This window comes from Camarhynchus parvulus, chromosome 8, assembly GCF_901933205.1.
Source record: "Camarhynchus parvulus chromosome 8, STF_HiC, whole genome shotgun sequence".
NCBI classification, from domain to species: Eukaryota; Metazoa; Chordata; class Aves; order Passeriformes; family Thraupidae; genus Camarhynchus; species Camarhynchus parvulus.
Genome location: NC_044578.1, coordinates 29,727,878 through 29,750,464, shown reverse-complemented (window position 1 = coordinate 29,750,464; position 22,587 = coordinate 29,727,878). Strand labels below are relative to the sequence as shown.

Sequence of the window (22,587 nt, the reverse complement as noted above, 5' to 3'; positions counted from 1 at the left end):
GCTTACATTAAACTCTCTGATAAAGGCAGGGCACCCAGCCATTTCTCTCCCCCCTTAGTGCAGAGCATGCAGAGCAGAATTTCTGAAGTGTTGGAAAAGGTTCTGTCTGGAAAGGAAAGGTCAACAGAAAGAGAAGAGAAATGGTGGCCTGTCACGCCTGGGGAGGATGTGAACAAGGCCTGCTCCTCTGGAGGACAGTGCCAAGATTATGGAGGAGAAATTCCACTTCAGACTCGCTCTCTGAACTGGAGCAATGCCGACAATACTGTGACTATAAATGGAATTGCTCTGGCCCTTCTGGGCTGCCTTAAGATGCTGCCATTGCTGGGTGCTCTGGCCACAGAGGCAGGAGGCAGTTACATCTCACACTGCTCGACTGGCTTTTGGTAGGATTTTGCATCTTGTGACCTGCAAAAGTCACACTTTGAAGAAACTGTGCCCAAGCAGCATTTTAGGCACAATTAGGCTACTACTGCGCTGGCCTTGAAATGGGCTCTTGTTTCCTGTAGATGTTTCCTTCTTAGCTTTTCAGTGAGTTTAATCTATTTGTAAATACAGATAGGTGAGAATGAGAGCTTGAAAAAGTAGGAAGAACCGAGACCCTGGAGCTGTGTGTCACAGCAGCTTTTCCTACTGTCACACGAGTTCTGTTTATGTCCAGCTGCTATTTCAAATTCCCAGGTTCCCATGTCACTTGTGGATGTACACAAACAAATCCTGCATTAGGTAATCCATGAAGTCATGTGTGTTAAGTCAGCATTTGGTGGCAAGCACCAAGTGAAGTTACATATACACACTACTGGTATTGCATCTATCTGGAAGGTAACCTCATTTTTTTTATCCCTTTGGCTTAATCATTTTTCCTCTGGGCTTTGTTGATTTAGGTAGGAACAGGATTGTAGGCAAGTGAGCATGTTAGGTCAATCATAACAGTGTAGTAGTGAAAAAAAATTCCTTGTAGGAGACGTAACCTGAAGCATTACCAACTCCTTTGAATATAAGAATGAGCTAGTAGTTATAAATATTTGACAAAAAAGGACTTCATTTGGCAACTAACCTTTAATGGAATGTTAAACAAGTCAATAGAGGAAGTTCTTAGCTGGGAAAGTGATTATTCATTGTTATCCATCAAAATAATTACCCATTAACTAAGATAAGGACCCTAGGGAATTCCAAGGGCTTGTTCAGGAAGCGATCTGTCAGGCTGCAGCGAGTGTTTGTGAGAGCTGCAGCACTTCCCGGGAAGAGGAAGGAACCTCAGCTGTTTGTGAGAGCTGCAGCACTTCCCGGGAAGAGGAAGCAACCTCACACTGGTTCCTGGCTGAGTGTCACCACTGGGGACCCACACACACGGAGCTCCCCGGGCTGGGCAGCTGGGGTGGGGCATGAGCACCTTCCCTGGGCTCTGAGCTCCTCCCTGGCTGCATCCCTGGGGTTTGGGCATGAGCTCCTTCCCCTGAGCTCCTCCCTGGCTGCAGTGCTGGGATTTGACCATGAGCACCTTCCCCTGAGCTCCTCCCTGGCTGCAGTGCTGGGATTTGGGCATGAGCACCTTCCCCTGAGCTCCTCCCTGGCTGCAGCCCTGGGATTTGGGCATGAGCACCTTCCCTGAGCTCTGAGCTCCTCCCTGGCTGCAACCCTGGCATTTGGGCATGAACACCTTTCCCTGAGCTCCTCCTTGGCTGCAGTGCTGGGATTTGACCATGAGCACCTTCCCCTGAACTCCTCCCTGGCTGCAGCCCTGGGATTTGGGCGTGAGCACCTTCCCCTGAGCTCCTCCCTGGCTGCAGCCCTGGGGTTCCAGCTCAGGTGTGTGCCCCTCTGCTCTGGATGAGTAGCCCAGCTTGGTTTTAGCTCTCTGCATCCCTGATTTCCTGTCAGCAGGCCCCAAGTCTGGAAATAATGTGACATTTTTCAGGCATAATTTCCTGTCCCCAGTACTAACTGGGCCTGAAAACAGCCTAGAAAGTCTGAGGTGTAACTGATAGGTTGAAATAAGGCTAAAGGACTAAGATTTGGAGGGAATTGGATCGGATGCTCAGCAACGGGGTGGAGATTTCAGATGACATAGGAATAAAGTTATCTGCTTGTGTCAGTCTGTACGAGGGGAAGAACAACATGCTGTTAGCAGTGGGAACACTTTTCCCCCTGAGGTTCTCATTCCTTAGTTTGGTGTGCTTTGAGATATGGAGCAAAAGTCAGGATGTGGATTGCAAAGTGCTCTCGTGCAGGGAGAAAACACAGGACAACATGTGAGTCCCAGCACAGGGGGGAGCAGGAAACAGTGTCAGGTGTCCAAATACATTAAAACAGCGAGCTCAGTGGCTTTCTGGAAGAGAGTCAGGTTATATAACTGCAAAATTAGAGCCTGGGACCCAGCTAGAGAAAAGCTCACACATCTCAGAGCAGCTCTTTGGTAGTGTAACTGGTTAAAACGTGAAAATATAGAGTGGCTTGGTGAGATTTTAGTAATGGAGTGACTTCCATGCTTTATTCTGGAAAGAATTGAGCCTCTTTAAATTTGTGTGAAGTACAGTGAGGATGTTTAAATGCCTGCTGTCAGAAATTTGTTTACTAGAAAGTAGGGCTGGTCTTCATATTATACAAACTGAAGAGATAAGAACTTAAACCTTTTGTCTTTGTGGTTGTGGGTGTATTTCCATGCTGATCACGTGCTGGCATGAGTGCAATGTGTGGTCAGTGGGATGATTCCTCCCAAGCTGAAACACAAGCTGATAGGACACCCCTGTGTTTTACAGCTGAGCCTTTGCTCAAGCTTGGTAGCTTTATACACTTTTAAACATGGGGATCTAAAGCTAATTGTGTTCCCTGGTGGTGGTTCCTCAGCAGCTTTTGCCAGGAATGTGCTGCTGTGATGATTGGGACTCTGGGAAAGCATGTTATACTTCCTCTTTGTTTTAAAATTCCCTGCTATCATAAAATTTCTAGGATCTTGGGTGGAGGCTGGAAGGGCTTTGAAGGGATGGAGTAATATTGAAGGTCTTGTAGTTTTGGGGTTTGTTTTGGTTTGTTTGTTTGTTTTGTAAAGTTGAGTGTTGTTCCTTGCTGATGTTAATGCACTTGATACAGCTTGGAACCTCCCAGCTCTTCTGTAGAGAAGTTCAAGAGATGGGAATGCACATGAATCACCTCAGGTCTCCTGAGAGCAGCAGCAGTCTGGAGAAGCTGGCTCAGAGCTTTATAGTTTCTGTCTCATGTGCCACACAGCGCGATGTGTGTTGGACCAGATGTTACTGAGAGGGGCTGTGTGACTTGACACAGATGCTATGGAAGTGTCTGGAACAGGGCATCAAAAGTAGAGGGGTTAAAGCCTGATTTTGGATGAGAGAACTGTGTCATGTTAATGTAGCATTCCAAAGCAGTGAAGAGGCAGGGCTGGTGTTTTAAATTAACATGTGTGTTCTGGAATCATTTACTTCATCCACATTAGCATGCATTCCACTTGTGCTTTGATAAATAGCTCTCTCATCCAGCAGAAATGGCAGGTTTATTTAATGAAGCATGAAATAAATCAGCAGGGGAAATCAAGGGGAAGACACTTCACTGACAGCTCCCTTCCCTAATGTCCCCACTTCTCCTTCTTTGAAAAGGAGAGGGAACTGTAGCAAGAATATTTTGTCAGTGTGTTCATTAGGAGCCTGGATTTTCATTGGGGAAGGGTATCTGATTTCTTCTGCTTTTCAGGCATGGCTTAGTGTTGTAAGCATCACTTGGGTGGTGGCTGATTTGTTGATTGACTGACTTGTCTGACACTGAAGAGAGCCAGACCAGGACTTTAGAAACTCCTTTTCAAAGGAAAGACTTTTCTTTGACGTATCCAAGGCAGGCTGTGCTGAGGTATCCATGAAATGCATGCCAGCACTTTTTTTTGCCATGGGAAAAACTTGTCCTGGCTGATGCTTGGTGCGCAGTGACAAGTTTATCTCATGGTAATCGAAATGTCTTGGTCTTCACTTTGTTTGCTGTGAATGACAGTGCTCCTCAGTCACTGAAAGAGAAACTCCTCATGTCTTTTGGGTTATGGAAGCACAGTTGGCCATCTACCCATGGTGGAAGTGTTTTGACTGTGTTACCTGACCCACGTGCTATTGGCAAAGGCATTCAGCAAAGTCGTGCTGCGTGGGGATGTGTCACTATAGAGCGTGACACAGTGCAGAGCACCAAGACTCCATCAGGAGGGTGCATAACAGAGCTTTATTACAGCAACATGTTGCCTTTATAGTTTTTCAAGATATTTACTTAGCAGACACGTTCACTGCCCATTGGTCATAAGAAAGAAACAAAGTTCTCAGTAGGTGACCAAGGAGCCACATCACTCTGTGAGCCAGCTCGAGTCTGTATCTTTTAACTTTCTCTCTTCCATCGCGCTGTCATGGGGACAGCCTTGGTGTCTTCCTCGAGAGAGATACGGGGCTTTCCTTATCTTCAGGAAGCCTTCCATGGCTCACAAGAGCAGCACAAAATGCCTTTCCTACAGGGATTCATCAGGATTAGGTGAACAGGGCAAATCTTTAAGAAAAGAGAAGGAGAGGAAGCTGCGTGAGGGGTGAATTCTCCTCAAAAGAGACTGGAAACCCTTTTCACCCTGCTGTTGTTTCTGCTTTGTCCAGGTTTCGAGGGCAGCGTCTGCGGACACAACGTGGACGACTGCCCGAACCACAAGTGCCTGAACGGGGGCGTGTGCGTGGACGGGGTGAACACCTACAACTGCCGCTGCCCGCCCCAGTGGACAGGTAGGAAGCCTCAGGAAAGAAATGCAAACAATAATTATCTGATTGCTTGGAATGTGCTCTGGAGGTTGCTCACCGACAGGTGCATCTTTGATTGGTTCCATGTGAATTGTTTTTAATTAATGACCAATCACAGCCAGCTGTGTCGGGCTCGCTGAGTCTGTCACGGGTTTTTATTATCATTCTTTTCTAGCCTCCTGATGTATCCTTTTTCTTTCTTTACTATAGTTATAGTATACCATTTTCATAGACTAGAATAGAATAGAATATATAATATAATATATAAAATATAATATAAAAATATAATATATAAACTATAAAATAGCAAAAATAGAATATATAATATAATATAATATAAAAATATAATATAAAAATCATATATAAACTATAAAATAGAGAAAAATATAATATATAATATAATATATAAAATATAATAGGATAAAAATATAATATATAAAATATAATAGGATAAAAATATAATATATATACTATATAATAATATACTACATAAAATATAATATAATGTCAGCCTTCTGAGAAGTTGAAGTCAATTCTCATCTCTCACCTTGTCCTGGGGACCCTCACAACAACACCACAACAATTGATAACCATGCTGGGGCACCCACAGGGATGTGGCCCTGGCCCCGTGCCCACAGTCAGGGCAGATGCCAGTGCACCCCTTAAAAGAAAAGCTGTTAGCATCAGAACCACCACAACAAGGGAGAATTTCCCCATGAGTTGCGCTTCTCGTGTGGATTTGCACTTTGTAAATGGAGAAATGTTTTCCAAAAGCACAGAACGTGGCTTTGCTGTTACAGCTGTGGGCATTTGCTGATACATGCAGGGGTATTTCTAAGTTGGGATAATGATCCTGTTGGTTATAGCAATGCTGCTGAGAAACAGGGCAAATCTGAAAGGCAGGGGAAAAAGGAGGGAAGAGCAGTGTATATATGGGAAGCTTATGGTTTTGCTACTGTTGTTTTCCTGCTGGGCTTATTTTTATGTAGAGTTCTCCAACTAGCAAAGCTCCTTTTGCTTCATAAATGAGTCTGGTTTTACTTAGAGTCTGAAGGGGAAAACACCATGAGTTTCAAGAAACTGTTATGCACAATATAAGGAAGCAGCTTACAGGAAACTCAGTGTCATATTTAGTTGCAAAATGTCTCCATACCTCAAAAATAAACAAACACCTCCGGTTATGGGCTGAGTTTTTTTGAGTCATACTAGTCTTAGCTGACGCACTTTTTCAGCTGAGTATGGTTTTGCCCTTATTTGAAAATCGTAGGAGAAAAAAAAAAAAACCTAAAACCAGTTTAAAAAACGCCTTTTTCCTCAGAGAACATTAATTCTGGTTGTAAAATGTTTGTCATTAAATGCAAAGGAGGCTGCCAGTTAAGAACCTTCATTAACTTAAAAGAATTATATATTCTTAAATGAAGTGAAAACCACATAAGAGTGAAGCGCACCACAGCTTGCATATCTCTTTGAAACTATGTGCAAATAGGAGAAAATGAGTCCTCCCCTCAATGAGCAAGTGTCCCTGCTTCTGTGCTACTTCTCCATGTCCTGAAAGCCTGCAGAAAGTGAAACCTATAAAGGAAAACATGAGAGCTTGGGTGTGGAGACAGCAAACCCTTAGTGACCCCCATAGTCTTGCTCCATCCCACAGAAATTATAACCCTTGTTGTGATTTCTGGCGCCTGTCAGTAGCAAATTAATCTGTCTTGCTCCCAAGCACAGAGGGTGTAATGACCATGAGCATACAGTCTCCAAGGGATTATCCTGGCATCATAAATTTAGCTTGGCTTACAGGATTCAGGTGGATGTCTGCTGTCAGCCAGGGATGACTTCTGCAACTCCCCTGGAAGAGACCTTGGTCTCTCTATCACAAGCCATAGGCTGTGATTCTGTTTGGTTTTTTGGTAGATTTTCTCCCCAGTCGACTCTTTGCAATGCAGTTGTGGTGGTTCTCTCTCTGAACCTCTCTTGGGCTCTGAGTAGCAATGGGAAAAGTGGTGAGGCAGTGTTGTGGCCTCTCTTGTGCCGTGTTTCTCCTGTGTGGATGGCACTTGCAGAAAACCCTGTGTGTGTGAAGGATGCTTCCCTCCAGGGAAACCCTGGGAAGAGAGAGGAGCTCCCCCAGCACGAGGCTCCTGTGGCTCTCTAGCACAGTTTAATGGAATGGCCTTTCTGAGAATGTCCTTGTTTATGGTGCAGCTGAGGTTATCAGTGCCGCAGTGGTTTGAGGTGACGCCTTCTCAAGGCCGTTGTCTTTCTAGGATTAGGTCAGTGTGGAAATAAAAATGAGCTCACAATTTAGGAAGCAGCAGCTTGGCTGTTTGAACAATGAAGGTGAGAACCTTTATGGAACTCAACTGTCTGAAATGCACAGTGCAAGTTTCTGTGACTCCTCTCTGTCAACTCAGTAACATTTTTTGTGAAAAAAGCTTTTTTTTTTTTTTTCTGAATGGACTTCAATCCCTTCCCTGCATCTTCAATTAGAGACCAAGGAAGTGAGGAAAACACTGAACATCCAGCTTGGAGACATGAGAGGTGACACCGAGGCAGGGCACAAACCAGGGAGGATGGATAGAGAACTTCTGCAGTAGTTTGGAGAGAAAGATGGTGTTTTTTTCAAGGTTAAACTGCAGTTGGTGCTGACAGGAGTAAATAAAACATCAGTTATTCAGCAGTAAGGAAATGCATAACTGCAGGTCCATCCTTTACACACAGGGGCTTTATAGCATTTTAAATCATCTCTAAGGTAAGTAAAGAGGGGAGAGCTGAGCAGGCAGCTCTTTCGGAGTCTGTCCTGATAAATGTTATAGCTCAGCAGGGCTAAACGGTGAGAATGAACACCTCAGGAAAACAAAAGCTTCCAATGAGATCATGAGGTTAGGGGATATTGTGTGCTGCTTAAAAAAAACCCCAAATACCCATATCTATAAGGAAACATCCGCCAAAAATGGAAGGATGTTAAATTTTCTAAGAACACCTGACAGTGTAGATGTGCTGTCTTCATAACAGACTCTGCTTTCAAGTACTTGTCAACTATTTTTGGGGAAGATTAAGTTTCTCTGCAGTTTTAGTCTTTATTTAATCTTTGTGCTGTGGGTGATGCTCTCTGGTGTGTGTTAATATGGTTTGTGCTTCATGGCACAGAGAAAGCAGTGCCATTCCTTGCTAAAAAAATCAAGAAGTTGTACTGCACGTGATCAAGACAAGTTTTATGTAAAGTAATATTGGAGCAACCTTTACTGAAACAGAATCTTTCCCAGTTCCTTTTGGTAACCATCTGCCTCTTGTAATTCCCTGACAGGTGGTTGGCTGGGCTACATAACTATGCATTAAAAAAAAAACAACTCCTTTATTTAGCTGCTTGCTCCTACCTTTTGTGATGCTGTTTGCCTTCAGTCTTATTTCCTGCTCCTCAAACAGAGCTCACTGCTCCTTTTCTGCTGAGGTGCCTGCCTTCTCATTCTTATTTTGCTGTTTTTTTCCGGAAAGATAAAATCTTGTCTTTCAAAAACAATGATGAGAAATTCCTGCTGTCACCAGTGGTTTTGTCACCTTCAAAGTTCTTGTATTTTAGATGTTTACAGTGATTATCAATCTCACAAATTTGTAACTGGCAAGGCAGTCTCCGGTGTGCTTGGGTGAAACTGCCCCAGATCTTTCCTGTTGCTGAATGTTAACTGATTGCTGGTTTGTTTGAAGATGACTTTATCTTGTCCCAGGATGGGGCCTTTGTTAGAACCTCTGTGTGTTGGGTCCTTTCAAAGCACAGTGGTGCAGATGTGTGATGAAGCTGCTCCTTTCCTTGGAGACAGTCCTGGGTGCTTTGTCAAAGTGTGAAGTCTGTTCTCTGTGCATGAGGGGCCAGAGAATTTGGTGTAAGTGTGGTTTGAGTCAGTTAGCCAACAATCCTGGCTAACATCAGATAAAGTGCCATGTGAGGACTGTTTTATGCTGCTGTTCTTCAGCCTCATTGTGGTCTGAGGAGGAATGTCATTACCTTCTCTCCCTGCTCACACTCTTCCCTTTCCCTTGAGCTGGCTCTGGGATTTGTTGGAGTGTGCCACTTTAACTCACTAATCTAGTAAAAAATCCTTTCCATCTGCCTTTTTTTCCCCCTTTCTTGCCTCTTTTCTTTCTTTTTTTTTTTTTCCCTGGGATCAGGAATTCAAATTCACAGAGCAGTTTCACAGTGAGTGGGTGCAGAGGGAAGTGATGGCAGTCCAGGGCTGAAAGCCATATGAAGATTAGAGTGTCCTTCCACACACATGGGGAAACCATCTGAGAATTTAAAGGCTGCTCAGTCATTCTAGCTACAGTTCATCTAAAGAAACAAAGCTTGGTTTAAAATGCACCTGTTGATTCTGTTGACCTGACCTGTGCAGCTTTGGGTCTAGAAAGATGCCTTGGGTGCCTAAGAGATTACCAATGCTAAATGCTGTAAATGATTATGTTTTTCTTGTATGTCTAAGAAAGACTCCTGCTCCCCTGGAAAGTCTGCAGTGTTTTAGAGGCTCACCATGAATCTGTTTTTGGCCCAAATCATGTTTCAGGAGCAGCGCACAGCACAGATAAAGATTTGTGCCCTCCATGGAGTTAAATCTTTTGCACAGTTTGCTGCATCAGAAGCTGTGGGGTGAGTCTCTGGGTTTGGGGGACCCTGTGCCACTCTCAAGTGGGTTTTGGAAGACTCACATTATAGTGCTTCAGATGCAGGCTTGGCCTGCTCACTCCCTTTCATTATTTCTGCCCTGTGGCTGGGAAGGCGAGACTCCCATGGCAGTTGTATTTATTTAGGCTTTGTTTTCCCCTGAAAAGAGGGCTCCAGTGAGCTGTATATTTTAAAATCTAGGCGACCTTTGTCTCTAAGGGAAGCACAGTGTGCTAACAGCTGACTCCACCAAAGAACTCCAGCACTGGGAGCTAGCTTCAGCAGCAAATGTTTGTCTTGAGCAGAAAAGCTCTTCAGGCAGCAGGGCTGTGCTTTTTAATTAAAATTGCTGTTAGCTTGGTCATATGCTCTTAAACACTAGCACAAGGGTTACTTTTTCTGCAGAGCTTTAGGCAGGAATTTTCAAAGTGGAGTGTTAAGGGTTCAATTCCTATTTAATTCGAGTAATATTTGCTCCCTGGTTTTCTTTGAAAATCCCAGTCTTCAACTCTGGGCAGACGTGACTTTTCTTTTCTAAGAAGGGGGATAAACATCAAAAGGCTAATATGTAACATTTTAATTTAAGATCATACGCTCAGGTATTTTGTTTCTTAAAACTCTTTGCCTGATACCACTTTCCTCAGCTTCTGTGTCACCAAAGCACACAGTGACAAGTCATGTTAGTTTAGTGTTCCAAAAAATGCTGCCCTCTTTCCAAAAATGCTGCCCTCTTGGTGTACTTAGAGGGCCAAAATGTAGGGGCGCTAACTCTGACAATAGGTGACGTGGATGATAAATATTGAACATGCCAGTCTCCTAAATCATTAGATATACATCCTTGCTATTTGACAGAGAGTCCTGTCAGGGCTGTTCTCCTGTCCCTCCTGGTGATCCCAAATGATGTCCCAAGACCTTTGTGTGAGCTCAGGGAGGCTGGGTCATGCCTCCATGAGAAGAGCACTCATCTTCCCCAGCAGTGCAGCAGTGATCAGCATCCTGGTGCTTTTCCAGGCTTTATTAAAAAGCAGAGTGGCCTCTTTGGTACTGGCTGGGATCTGTCTATGCCAAGCTTGATGGGTTGGCTGGTGTCACTGCAGTGGCATCTCCAAGAGCAGCTCTGACAGAGGCCAAGAGCAATCATGGGTCGTTCTTTTCCGTCATGTTTGAGCTGGCAGATACAAAGGGAGCAGGGAGCACGTGGCAGCCTCCAGAGCTGGCAGCTCCAAGCTTGAGTGTACAAATGATTTGAAGTGCTGGACACAAACAGACTTTATCCTGGACGTTGTTTGTTTCTCTTGTGGCCCTTGATCTCGGTGTCGTGCGGAGGGGACGGATTCCAGAGGCATTAGAAGTTACACCCTTGGTCCTTCATCCAGCGTGGATTCTGGAACACCTACCACAGCCTCCTGTTTGCTTGGTGCTGCTTCTCATTCCCAAGCCTTGGGTGGGAGGCAGCAGTAATAAAACACCTGAGGTGTGAACAGCTGAGCTGATCTGATGACAGCGGCCGTGTCCAGCCGCTGCCGCCTTCCCTCACGCCCTTGGTGCCTTTCCAGCTGGGGAAGTACTCTTAGCAGTCAGGTGTGCCAAATGAGCTCCTATGGAGCTGTCCTTGGGTTTTCAGTACCTCTTTTATGTGCTTGGCACTAAAACAAGATGGGCCAGACCCCTCTGGTGAGGCTGGGTTGGTGGATGTCTGCTGGAGACCAGACTAATAGGGAGCAGTTGTTACATCTCCAGCTGACTCGTTTCTGGCAGTTCCTGTCCCTTCCCTTGTACTTAAAATGAGGTGATTTGTCTTTGGGTAATTACTGAAGATGGGTTGCTGAGATAGCTTGAGAATATGAAGCTTTCATTGTAAGTTTTGGCTCCTGCTGTCAGTTTTTTTTGCCTTGCAGATCTTTTCACTTGTTTGGTATTTCCCTGATTCACTGGATTTTCCAGAGGAGGTAAAGAGAAGGACAGAGCAGAGAGTAGCTTGGTGATGTGTATTTCCTGTGGGTTACCTCTCTGTCCTGCTGCTGTCCCTGGTCACTTCACCTGCCCCCACCATATTAAACCAGTCTGTCATCAGTGCATCAGTTTTAATGCATTTTTAATGAATCCTGTTCTGATCATTTGTATTGCTGCCTCTGAAGAGCTTGGTCAGGACTGCTCTTCTCTACCCAGCAGTCTGTGGGGAGTGATTTAGGGCAGTATTTAATGGATCAGGCCGTGCATAAGTCTCTTAAAGCCCAGAGTTTTGTATTTGGGGCTTGTAAAATCCCTTGTAAAAGCCCATTAGTTCCACTGCATGCTTCCCAGTGTGGTTATGAAATTAAACTCTTTTCTCTACCATATTAGCCTAAAATAAACACAGATGCTTGCTCTGCTCATTACAATCATAGATTTGTCTTCAAGTGTTCAAATTCTATATTAAGCTCTTAAATTTTATGATTTCTTTGGTATTTGACATCTATTTGAGATCAAATGAAAATAAAACCACAACCTGAGCACCTGAGGTTTGGGAATGGCTGCTACTGCTTTGCTGCTCTGGAAGAAAGATGCTGTGAGATCCTGGGGAAGGAGCACATTTCTGAAAGCCGTGATGCTTGTTCTTTGGAAAACTCCTGAAAGGGAAAACAGTTGGCTTCAGCCCTTTTTTCTGAGGGAACTACTGTAAAACTTAAGCAGGGAAGACCTTTTCTAAACTCACACGCAACTCTGGCAGGTGCAAACAGTGCAGTGCATGAATTCTGCGTGCCCCTGCAGCCATCCTTGGAGATGAGAGGATCAGTCTCATTTGCTGCATTGCCTGCAGGGAGCTGTGGGGGTGGCTTTGTTCAAGGGTCTAGAATTTGGATGTGATCTGGGCATCACACCTGAGGTCCCTTTCAGTATTGCCTGTTTATTGTTCAGGACATTTTGGTCTGGATGAAGACTCTCTCCTTCAGAAAAGTTTGCAGTTCTCTGCTTTGAGATACCCAGTGTCAATAAAGCAAATTATGTAAACAATCAAATATTTTCTTTTGTAGACTTTGCCATGTGCTGCATCTTCCCTGCAATAACTGGATGTATTGCACTCTTTATTAGCTCTCTTTGTGGGTAGCAATTCCTTTATAAGTCTCCTAGGAAGTTCTTTCTCCGGTGGTCTGTCAGGCTGTGAACTCTGTCTCTCTTTTATTCAGAGGTGGTGGCTCCAGTACTGCAAAATGTGTTCCTGACAGAGGCTGTGCCATCCGCATTGCACAAGCAGTGTTTGCATTAGTTATTGTTCCTTGCAGTCAAATGTCTGCTCAGTGGTGTTTGTTTTGCTGATTAAAGCTGTGATTGAGCACAGGTCCCTGCTGAGCCCTTCCAGGGAAGCTGCTGTTTCCTCAAGGAGTGCCTAACCCAAACCTTCTGCAGCCAGGCTGTTTGCCTTTGTGTTTTGCTTGGCTTTTGTGCCTCCAGCCTTGCCTGCTGTTGCACTGCCCAGCAGCCTCACTTGGTTGAACCTGTCTGAAATCCCTGGCTTCCCCTTGGAAAAGAGAAATGTTATTTTGTTAAAGCCACCCCTGCCTACTCTTTCATCACCCTCTAGGTCATTAATTAGACGCTCCAGTGCCTGTGTGCATTAAATGTTGCTGAACTGTTTCAAGGAGCATGGATGGTTCTGTGGGTTAAAGATTGAACTGAATGCTTTTACAAATACACAATTCAAAAACGTGGGAGCTGGAGTATTTTTCATAGATACCATTTTCCTGGAAGGCTCGATGGTTCAAAATGCAATTTTTCCCTTTCTGTTTGCTAAGGAGGCTCGCACAGGAGCATGAGGAAACTGAGCTTTGAGCTACTGGGTGCGTGTTGGGTCACACTGTCAATGCAGGCATTTTTCTTGTGTTTCAAGCCAGAACTGGACAGAGGAGTGTCCTTCTCTCAGCCTGCCAGCTGGCATCCTGAACATGCACACGTGTGGTTAGAGAGGAGAAGAAAGTGCAGGGTCCTTTGGAGTGTGGCACTGATGCCCTTCTGCCACGGTTAGATTTGGGCATGTATACAAATACTGTTCCTTATCTCTTAGCCCCTTCTTGAGTCTTGATAAGATGCTGTTCACCTTCTCACTTAGGAGTCCTTTGAAACTTGGATTAAAAATGCAAACAGTTCTAATGAGCCATGCTTTTTTGAGCTACACTGGTTGTATTCAAAACCCATACAGCAATCTTTGGAATGTTTTATGAATTAAGCTACTCTTTGAAAGAGTTTTTGTCTAGAACTGGTTTATAGTTCCTATGTAGCCCTTTCAGGAGAGCTAGTGACCTCTTCCCTGTGTGCTGTGTCTGAGATAAGTGACAAACTTCTTCAGCTACTGAGTGGATGATGGCATAAAAGCTTCTTGAGACCTGATGCTCCCTTTCCAGTGGGTCTCTTAAGACCCCGAGGACCAGTTTGTGATTCTCACAAGTTGCCTTTCCAGTATCACTAAACTTGTAAGATATTCTGACTTCCAGTTCAGTCTGAGCCCGGTGCTGGGGTGGTTGTGATTTTGGGAGAAATGGGATATTGCCATCTCCTCCCAGCTCAGTTTTCAAGGAGCTGGTTTTGTTTTTTTTTCAAGGCACAGGAAAGTATTTGCACCCTTTGCCCTACAAAATGTTTTTAGTGATTAAACTGCATTAGATCTGCTGTCAGGAGCTTTAGCCTCTGATACTCCAGCTGTGCATCAGCAGACTTTCCTGCTGTTAAGAGGCCAAGAAAATGTTCTCCTTTTTGGAAAGTCTGTTCTGCCAAAGATGAAGTTCCTCTGCTTGAACTGTCTGAGGGTCCTGCAGGATCAATGCAGCTGGAATTGAGGTCAATGCAAGCCCTCTAAGGTTTGGTAGGATCAGCTCTTTGGAGATGTCTGGTGCTGCTTTCCAGGGTGGCTGTTTCACTGACTGCTTTGTTCAAGCTAATGCTGCTCACTTTTGGTGTAGCATTGTTCTAATTTTATGTGCTGCTTTACCTGTATAAATCAGGCTTTGTTTTCTTTCCGACGTAAAGAAGGAGAAGGGCTGGCTGTTTCTCATCAATGAGATCTGGTACAATGACTTGAGGGAGGCCTTGAATCCTGTGTCTGCCAAAAGAGAAGCTCCTGGAGTCCCTTGCAGTTCCTGAGGCTCTGAAAATGGGAGCAATCAAAGCAGCAAGCATGTCTGGCTTATTCCCTATGGCTTTTCTGAGGGAGGGGAAATATGCAGGAAGTAACTTAGTTTCATAGTGGGCAAAAAGTGCTAAGAGTTGAATGCTGTTCCCTTTTTCTACTTCTAGTTTTCAATTTTGAAATACCACATGGACTAGCTGTTTACTTTGTACAAGGTCACTCAGAACCTGAGTCGGCATTTTACTCATTTCCCAGTCTCTGCAAATATCAAGGTCAGGCTAGGTTTTCATTACCTTCTTGGAGTAAGTTGTGTTTCCTTTCTTGTTGTCTTTTATGTGTATGTTTCCACATTTCCATCAAATTATTGTGCTGTAAGTATATTCACACTTCACTAGCTCAGCCTGTGTTTACTGTGTGTCTTTTGGAAATGTAATTGAAACTAGTGAGAGCACAAGGAAAGAAATACCTACACAAACGTGCAGCTAGATGAACTGACATTGAGTAATTGTAGCATTCAGAAGTGACTTGGGTTGTGGACACGTGCATCGCACTGTGCAGTTTGTACAATCCATCATGGACTTTGCCCTTGGAAGTTGAATTTCTGTTCTGAGGATGAAAGACTTGATTCTTCCTAAAACTCTTAAGAAGCAGAAAACAAGCTTGCCAACTACATGGCTACAAATAAATGTATTTATTTTGTAACAGTTAAGTCAAAGCAGCATCCCATAAGTAAATTGTTTCAGAAACGAGACATCATCTCATTTGGTTTTAAATCTAACTAACCTGGCAGAGAGAAGTCTTCAATTAGGAACAAGGTCTTTTCATTAAAGTACTCAATAGTAAAATGCAATAGTTAATTGTTCATTTATGCCTCTTAATATGTTGAATTGGATTTCCTTTGTTTTTAAAACAAATTGCATTAAGGTGCAGCTCTAATTCATATTCATAATTAAACACAAATACAATTGTGTTGCAAAAGGGGCATTAGAAATTGGAGAAGCCAAGTGAGGACCAGATTCAAGGAGCTCAAATGTGGTATGTGTCTTTAAAATACAGTTCAAGTGCTTGAAGAAGTTTAAGCTCTGTATTCTTTTCTTATGAAGGCACTGATTGACCTTTTAAAAGTTTGGTTTAGTTTAGGGCTGCAGAAAAATGGAATAGCCAAGAACATAGGGTTATTGAAGGGACATCAATGATGTCTCTTGGTGCTGTCCTTTCTAGAAGTGGAGAGTGAGTACTAGTAAAAAAATACTAAAAAAAGGCCTAAGTGTTGGTATTACACTCAAAATGGGAAGTCAGAACCAAGCCCTGATGGTTTATATGGGCGATTAGTTAGCCCATCTTTGCTTAACAAAACACCACAGACAACTATAAAAAACATCCCCCAGCAGCAAAAAAGATACAAATTAAAAGCATGTACTCCCATGCTCAATCACCCTCGCCAAAAGCCCAGAGAATGTTGCATTTTGTGCGCGGAGCTGTGTTGCGTTTTGTCTGCGGGGCTGTGTTGCGTCCTGTGCGCGGAGCTGTGTTCAGCCAGTCAAAAGGCAAATGATTTTTTTGAGGCACCACACTGGGGAGTGCTGTGGCTGAAACCTCTCCGTGCTCTGGTGGCAGCAGCTCAGGCTGGCTGAGCCAAAAGGATGTGAGCTCTGCAAGGGTTCCTCAGAGAGGGAGTCCTTTGATCTGGGCTGGGCCCCCTCCAGGAACAGAAGGAAAATCACTTTTATAATAAGCAAATAAGGTCTTGATTATTTTTTCCTGGAGGGAGTGGGTTGTGTTGGGCTGCGAGATATGTGTGACTGCTCAGAGCCAGCCCCAGCTCTCTGGCTCTTGCCAGGGTGGCCGCTGATAAGGCAGCACTGAAAGCTCCTGAACAAACCACTGCTAGTGTGACAAATGCATGGTTTGTGTGTTCATAATGCACAGAGGTGTTTCACAGATAACAATGGCAAGGGATCGAGTTCTCCCCAACTCTTTCACTGAGCAAACCGGGGATTGAAGATTAATTCTGAAAATTCTACTGTAATTATCATTGCTGTCAAAATTTTGTTATGGTTTTCCAAGTGATAAAATTATTGTTGTGAAGTAGTCCTACCAGAGAATGGAACATACTCACAGAACACAGTTGTGCAACTTATTCAACTTATTCTTTTAATAATAATTTCATTTCTTTGCCCCTAAGTGGGAAAAAAAATCCAAGTCTCATGGGATCAAAGGCTAGGATTTATCCAAGTACTTTGAAAACAAAAGGAATCATGAGTATAGTAGATGGAGATGGTTACGTTTGGATGTTTTTAGATTCCTGCTCAGGATAAATGTTTCAGTTTGGTGTATTGGAGGAGGGTGTGTCTGTGCTCTTGCATCATTATTTCTGAGCCATTAATAAACAATGTGACTTATCAACATCTGATAAGTATTTTTAATTTGGCAAGCCTGAATAAACTGGAGCCCAGGTGCATTGGCAGAGAAGACCTGTGGCCTGCTCTTGAATTTCTTATTCTTGGAATATGGGGGGAATTCCATGCAAATGTAAATGTGCAGCAGATAGAGTGGCTGGGGAAGAGAAATCTTGTGGGAGAAGATATTTACTGAAGAGCTTTGACCCAAATAACAGAAAGCTGCTGGAAGCCAGTGAGAGAGGAGGTGGTGTCAGCTGGGCAAGAGGGGAAGGTCACATCAGACAAATCAAATCTCACTCTCTGATAAAGGGCCATCTTCTGATGCTGTGTGCATCCTATCAACATTTTAGTAAGGCTGGCAAAAGCAAGTTACCAAGAAGTGTTAAAATAAAAAAAGTTAAGCTTTCAGTGCTTAGAGAGTTTTTAATGTAACTGAAAGGAGAGAATAGTTATTCAATATCAAGAAGAAGATTGTGGACTGTGACCAGTACTCTGTGGTTGCACATGTGTACCCGTATGCCAGCCTGGGAAGAAATGGGCTGGTGCTCAGGAGGTTTTGTCTGTTCAGGAAACTCAAAATTACTTGAAACTTCAGCTAAACAATTTTGGCTTAAAAGTAAACTGTGCAACTTTAATGGGGAAGATGAATAACTGTTGAAGCAAAATATTATTGCAAGTGGAAGGTTCTCCAGATTTTGATGTCAAAGCAAGATGGATTTCAGCAAAAAAAAACTTCACTAAATGTGACTGTAAAGTTCAGCATCCTTTGAAAATTATTTCATTCTTACTGGTCCTTTGGTCTTTTTCCTTAAATCTCCCTAAGAGTGTACACTTGTTTTCTTCTCTTTAATATCTCTGGTCGTAAGAACATTTTTAGATTACTTATTTTGTTACTGAAAAGAAAGAAAAAATGTCTCAACAACCAAGAAACCCCCAAGTATTTATGGTTGTCTGTACAATACCTGGGGCAAGGCCAATTAATATTTCAGGTGGAAGAGTTTTAAGAATTCTATTCTTCCTCACTGGGTAATCATCATTGAATAATTATACAGGAAAGAATTAAGTTCTCCTGACAAGTGTGACCTTGCTGCTGACCTGTTGATACTCCTTTGGCCAAGATTTTCTTGTCAAACCATCTTTCCTTAGTCCCTTTGGCTGCTCTGCAGGCAGCCCTTCGTTCTTTTTGCTTCTCAGCTCCTTGCAGATGTATCTCCAGTGTGCTGCAGGCTGCCTGCTGGCTCTTGCACTGTGCCTTTTTAAAGTAATTATTTTTAAAAGTAATTCTTTTAAAGTAATTTGCAGTCCAGCTCCTGCTTTGGGGCTGTTTAGGGATGCTGGTTGTCTTTGCCTGATTTGGTGACAGTGCTGTGGAAGTTCTAGCACTGGAGCATGCTGGAATTGAGGAGCATCAACTGGGGGACTACAGCATTCCCTTTGGTCATGTTGTCTGTGCAAGAACCCCCTTGAGTCCGAGCACCTGAGGTGCATTAAACCTGCTCCTTTCTGTGCCCCAGTGTAGGAGCAATGCGGGTGGGACGGACAGACACCAGAGATCTCTGCAGCCAGGTCGTGGAACTTGTGGTTTATTGCAAAGGGCCTGGGTGCAGGGCCCTGCTGGGAGCTGCCAGCCACAGCTCAGAGCAGGCCCCAAAGAGGGAGAGAGAAATAAAGAGAGAGAAGGCAAGAGTGTGGTAAAGAGGATGAGAGAGCGAGGTTCCCATTACAATACCATAAGTCTTCTGTGCTGAATATTCTAATTCTCACTAACCAATCTAATACAAGATACAAATCCTGTAGCATTTACATACAGCCTATAAGAATCACTACATTACCATACTGTGTTACATTTTAAACCCTAAAGCCTCATTTTTAGATCCCTTCTACCAAGCTAGTAGGGTCTGCTCTGACCCTTGGGCCTGCCTGCAGGCAGAGGGTGTTGTTCCATCAAAAGGGGATTATCTTCAGCTGGCCACACCATTGTTTTCCCGTTGTTCAGTAACTGAGGTATCTCAAAGCTTGCTTTCATTTCAATCTCACTTATGGTTTCTAAATTCTCAAAATCTTTTGCCAGGCAATCATATTTCTAAGGCTTTCCTGTTTTATCTTCCCCAACACCCCAGGCCAGTTTTGCACCGAGGATGTGGATGAGTGCCAGCTCCAGCCCAATGCCTGCCAGAACGGGGGCACCTGCACCAACCACAACGGGGGCTACGCCTGCGTCTGCGTCAACGGCTGGAGCGGGGACGACTGCAGCAAGAACATCGACGACTGCTTCACTGCCTCCTGCGCCAACGGCTCCACCTGCATCGACAGGGTGGCTTCCTTCTCCTGCATTTGTCCAGAGGGGAAGGCAGGTGAGGGCGCACCACTTGCACAAGTCTGGCACTTGCACGGAAGGTGCTCCCTGGGGTTTATGCACTTGTTTAAAGTGGGGTGTTTATTCCACGCACTTCGCCACCGGGAGGAAAAGCACTGTCCGTGAGCAAGGAGCTGTTAAACCCCTCTAGCCTGGGACAAAGAAGTATTTGTGCCAGGCTAGAAGACAAACTTAGTACAGTTTAGGTTGCAAGGAAAGATCTTTTTCTAGCTGTCCTTAAAAGCAGCTCTGGTCCATGTGCAGTGGTGAGAGCACTGGGCATGGAAGGAAGATGTCAGGTTGGCAAATGATCTCCAAGCGGTGCCACGAGTGACATGGAAACACAAGAGGTCTCAGCTGTGTTTCCAGGGGAAGCCTATGGTACAAGAGAGACTCCTCTCTCCTTGATGAACCGAGAATTGATTATCTAAAGGGTGTTGATGGACTGAGAGTTGGTGATCTGAGGAATGGATGTATTGGGAATTTGGTGGGGGGAGGACGAATGTTTTTGGAAGGTTTTCATTCTGAGTTCTGTGTGTGTTTCTTTCTATATATAGTTGTAGGTTAATAAAGTTTTTTTCTTCTTTATTCCTAAGCTGGAGCCTGCTTTGCTCTATTCCTGGTCACAGCAGACACCAGGGAGCATATATTTTCATGGGGGCACTGGCATTGTGCCAACATCAAACTGTGACACCAGCCCTTAGCAGAATCTGTATTTGCTTGAGAAGTTGCCCATGAGTGTGACTTGCTCTATGCCCTTCATAATAATTATATGAATCCAGAAAGCAAATTTAGATATTTTTGTGTGATTGTGTTAGGACCTGGGCATCCTCACTGGTATAGTGGAAGATTTCCTGGTTTAGGTTAGGTGGAAGTGTATCTCCTAACTACATGGAAATAAAAATGATCTGCATATCTGAATTAAAGCGAGCTTCATGTGCACCTTTTCAGATGTCAGAAAAATTATCATGCTGGCTTGAGAGAAGAGTTAGTTAACTGCTCCAAGGATGAGATTTTGATAATGGTCAGCCGTTTTCCTGCTTCAGAAGTGCTGGAAACACACCTCTAAAGTAACAGAATTTGTATTTAAATATGATATTCTATAAGTGTGTGATGAATTCCCTGTGGTAGTTCAGGGCTCAAGCCTGCTCAAGTTTCTTGCTATGGGAGTCTCTATCTGAAATACCAGAACACAGAATTTGTGTACAATACAGTCTGACTGCTTCATCTCTCTATTTTAATAAACTCTTGGACGCTTCTTTAGGTCTTCTGTGCCACTTGGATGATGCCTGTGTTAGCAATCCGTGCCAGAAAGGTGCTCTCTGTGACACCAACCCTGTGAATGGAAACTACATCTGCACCTGTCCCCAGGGCCACAAGGGAGCAGACTGCACTGAGGATGTGGATGAATGTGCAATGGGTGAGTTTCTGTTTGCTCTCTGTGAGTGCAAGAATGCACATTTTGTCACAGCTTCCCCACATACTTGGGACTCCTTTTGTGGCCTCCCCCTTCCATTTCAGTGTCTTCAGATGCATTTTAAACTTGTGCGAGACCTGGGGCAAAGGGCTGAGCTGGAATAGCTGTCCATGTTTGAGCTGGAATATGAAAAGCAGGGCAATGCTTAGCCATTCTTCCTTGTGCTGAGCTGGAATAGCTTTCCATGTTTGAGCTGGAATATGAAAAGCAGGGCAATGCTTAGCCATTCTTCCTTGTGCAAGAGGGCTTTGGCACTGTGTGGGGAGTGCCTGCAAACAGATGTGATAATGAAGCTGTCCCTTAGAACTGCAGGGTGCAATGAGAGCACTGCAGTTTGTGTGGGAGCTGTTGCAGCTACAGCCTCAGTAGAAATATATCAAGGCTGTTTGACAGCCAGAATATGGCTGGATCTTTTGAGTGCCTTCCAAGACTGGTGACCACGTGGGCTTTTAAAGCTGTAGTTCTCTGATAGCATGCTGTTGTGTTGTTTTGGGGATTAACTGCACTCTTACAGACTTACTTACAGTTTTGTGAGTGCTCGTTCATGCTTCTAGAGAGAGTGATGCGTGAAGGTAATGCCTAACCAGCACATGGAAGGGTTGGAAAGAAGCACTTCTTTGAATTTCATTCCTCAGTCTGCCTTGGACAAGAGTGCTGTTCCTTTTTGAAAACACAGAAAGGACAAGTTTGGCTGTTTTGTGGCTCTGGCGGCATCTTGTCGGCCTCAGGAATGAAGTAAATGTAAAATGTGATCTGGAAATAAAGCCTTGAAAACATAATTAGTTCTCTAATCCCTGCTAGCTGATACTTTTCTCTTAAGAACTGTCGTTAGTAATATGGAGCAGGGTTACTCCTCTGGTCCCTGATGGTGACAGCAATCCTTCTTTTTGCCCCTGACAGGCAAGAAACTGCCACTGTTTTCTTCCGTGGCCTTTCCCCAGCAGGATGAACAATCTTTCCCCAATATTACTTGCCAGAAAGGAATGCCCATGAAAAGACCACGACTAATAAAGAATGCTGTGGCTTTCCTGCTCTGGGGAGAGGTTTTCACAGAATCACAGAATAATGAGGTTGGAAGAGACCTCTAAGATCATCGACTCCACCCTATGCCCTAACACCTCAACCAGACTATAGCACCCAGTGCCATGTCCAGTCTTTTATTAAACACATCCAGAGATGGTGATTCTGCCACCTCCCTGGGAAGAGCATTAGAGTACTTTATTATTCTTTTGGTGAAGAATTTTTTCCTAATATCCAACCTGTAGCTTCCCTGCCGTAGCTTGAGACTGTGTTCTCTTGTTCTGTCGGTGCTGCCCTGTGGAAGAGACCCCCACCTGTCCACAACATCTCCTCAGGAAGCTGTAGAGAGCAATAAGAGAGAGAGCAGTAATTTTGACGCGCACACTTGTGTCTTTCCTGTCCTTGCAGCAAACAGCAATCCGTGTGAGCACGCTGGGAAATGCGTCAACACCGAGGGCTCTTTCCACTGTGAGTGCCTGAAGGGCTACACAGGGCCTCGCTGTGAGATGGACATCAATGAGTGCCACTCCAACCCGTGCCAGAACGATGCCACCTGCCTGGACAAAATTGGAGGGTTCACGTGTCTCTGCATGCCAGGTGAGGGGAGGCTCTGACAAGGATGGAAGAGGCAAGGAGGCAGAGCTGAGGGAGGGCTGCCAGCTCTGCTCAGGTGGAACACAAAGCTGCAAAGGGCTGAATGCTGAGAGAGAGCCTGCTGTGGTGGCACCAGCCAGGGGGACCTGGCATTGGTCTGTGGGAGGGAGAAAGCCAATTAGAGGGCTGAGAAAGAAACCAGTCTCTGCATCAGCAAGGA

At 44.3% G+C, this 22,587-nt stretch overlaps 1 protein-coding gene across 1 annotated transcript in view; it reads left to right on the top strand.

Annotated features, from left to right (window-relative positions):
* Nucleotides 1-22,587, top strand: part of NOTCH2 (notch receptor 2) — a 91,953-nt gene that overhangs the window by 24,174 nt on the left and 45,192 nt on the right. Inside the window, exons 5-8 of the mRNA XM_030953915.1 lie at nucleotides 4,632-4,754; nucleotides 19,041-19,274; nucleotides 20,541-20,696; nucleotides 22,182-22,370. Coding sequence (XP_030809775.1) covers nucleotides 4,632-4,754; nucleotides 19,041-19,274; nucleotides 20,541-20,696; nucleotides 22,182-22,370 — 702 coding nt within the window. The remainder of the gene's footprint in view (nucleotides 1-4,631; nucleotides 4,755-19,040; nucleotides 19,275-20,540; nucleotides 20,697-22,181; nucleotides 22,371-22,587) is intronic.